This window comes from Meleagris gallopavo, unplaced genomic scaffold (genome assembly GCF_000146605.3).
Source record: "Meleagris gallopavo isolate NT-WF06-2002-E0010 breed Aviagen turkey brand Nicholas breeding stock unplaced genomic scaffold, Turkey_5.1 ChrUn_random_7180001869569, whole genome shotgun sequence".
Classification (NCBI taxonomy): domain Eukaryota; kingdom Metazoa; phylum Chordata; class Aves; order Galliformes; family Phasianidae; genus Meleagris; species Meleagris gallopavo.
Window position 1 is genome coordinate 1 of NW_011134548.1, and position 1014 is coordinate 1014.

The 1014-nt window shown below is 65.2% G+C and overlaps 1 protein-coding gene across 1 annotated transcript; it reads left to right on the plus strand.

Moving 5' to 3' along the window:
- Positions 1–134: 134 nt before the first annotated feature.
- On the plus strand, positions 135–1009 carry LOC104916094 (synaptophysin-like protein 2; the record flags this gene model as incomplete). Its single annotated transcript, XM_010727068.2, is given in 4 exon segments — positions 135–292; positions 688–851; positions 854–888; positions 962–1009. Coding segments are annotated over 4 exon segments (405 nt in total), but the record flags the coding sequence as incomplete, so codon positions are not given.
- Between the last annotated feature and the right edge of the window lie 5 nt (positions 1010–1014).

Below are 1014 nucleotides of genomic sequence, written 5' to 3' on the forward strand. Positions count from 1 at the left end.
GCCCCACGGCCCCGTTTCACTGCCGGTGCACAGAGCTGGCGCACACGGCTGACAGCTGCAGGGTGGCATCGCGCCCTGCATGGCCGTGACTCAGCGCCGGGGGGGGGAGAGATGTGGGGCTGCGGGGTCTCTGAGCACCCCCAGACCTCTGCACTCCCTTCCTGCAGCTCTTTGCCATCTTTGCTTTTGGGGCGTGCGGTTCTTTCAGCGGTGAGAGCGGGGCCACGGTGAAGTGCAGCAGTGAAACCAAAGAGATGAGTGCCGTTTCTGTGCAGTTCGGGTACCCGTTCAGGTGAGGGGTGGCCGAAATGGGATCCCCTGCACACACTGTGATTCCAGCGTGGCCACCTGGATGGGGCTGGGTGGGATGTGAGGTTAAAGCCCATGCTCGGTGCCGGCATCCCAAACAAAGTGTGGGGATGGGATGGGGACGCTGTGGGTTTGGTGCACTGGGGGCGGATGTGGGGCTTTCTCCACTCATGGGTGATGGTTTGTAGCACCTGCTGCATCACACGGGGGATTTGGGCACAGCCGTGGGGCCGTCCCCCAGTCCTGGCTCCGTGCCCCGCTTCCCCCAGGGACCCCTTTTGCCCCTTCCCCTGGGCACTCCCTGCCCCATCCCCATCCCCTCCCATCCCCTCCACCCTCCTGGTGCCACAGCCACCCCCCCGGCCCCATTCCCCCCAGGTTGTACCAGATCCCCTTCGAGATGCCGGAGTGCGATGGCGATCCGGAGCTGCGCATGGTGCACCTGGTGGGCGACTTTTCTGCCCCCGCCGAGTTCTTTGTGACCCTGGGGTCGTTCTCCTTCCTCTACGCCATGGCGGCTCTGGTGCTCTACCTGCGCTTTCATCCCTTTACGCCGACAACAAGAAGCTCCCGTTCACGGTAAGGGCCGGGCGGCGGGCACGACTCCCACCCCACAACGGCGGCGCTGAGCCCGGCCCCACAACATCCACAGGACTTCTGCGTCACCGTCTGCTTCGCCTTCTTCTGGCTGGTGGCGGCGGCGGC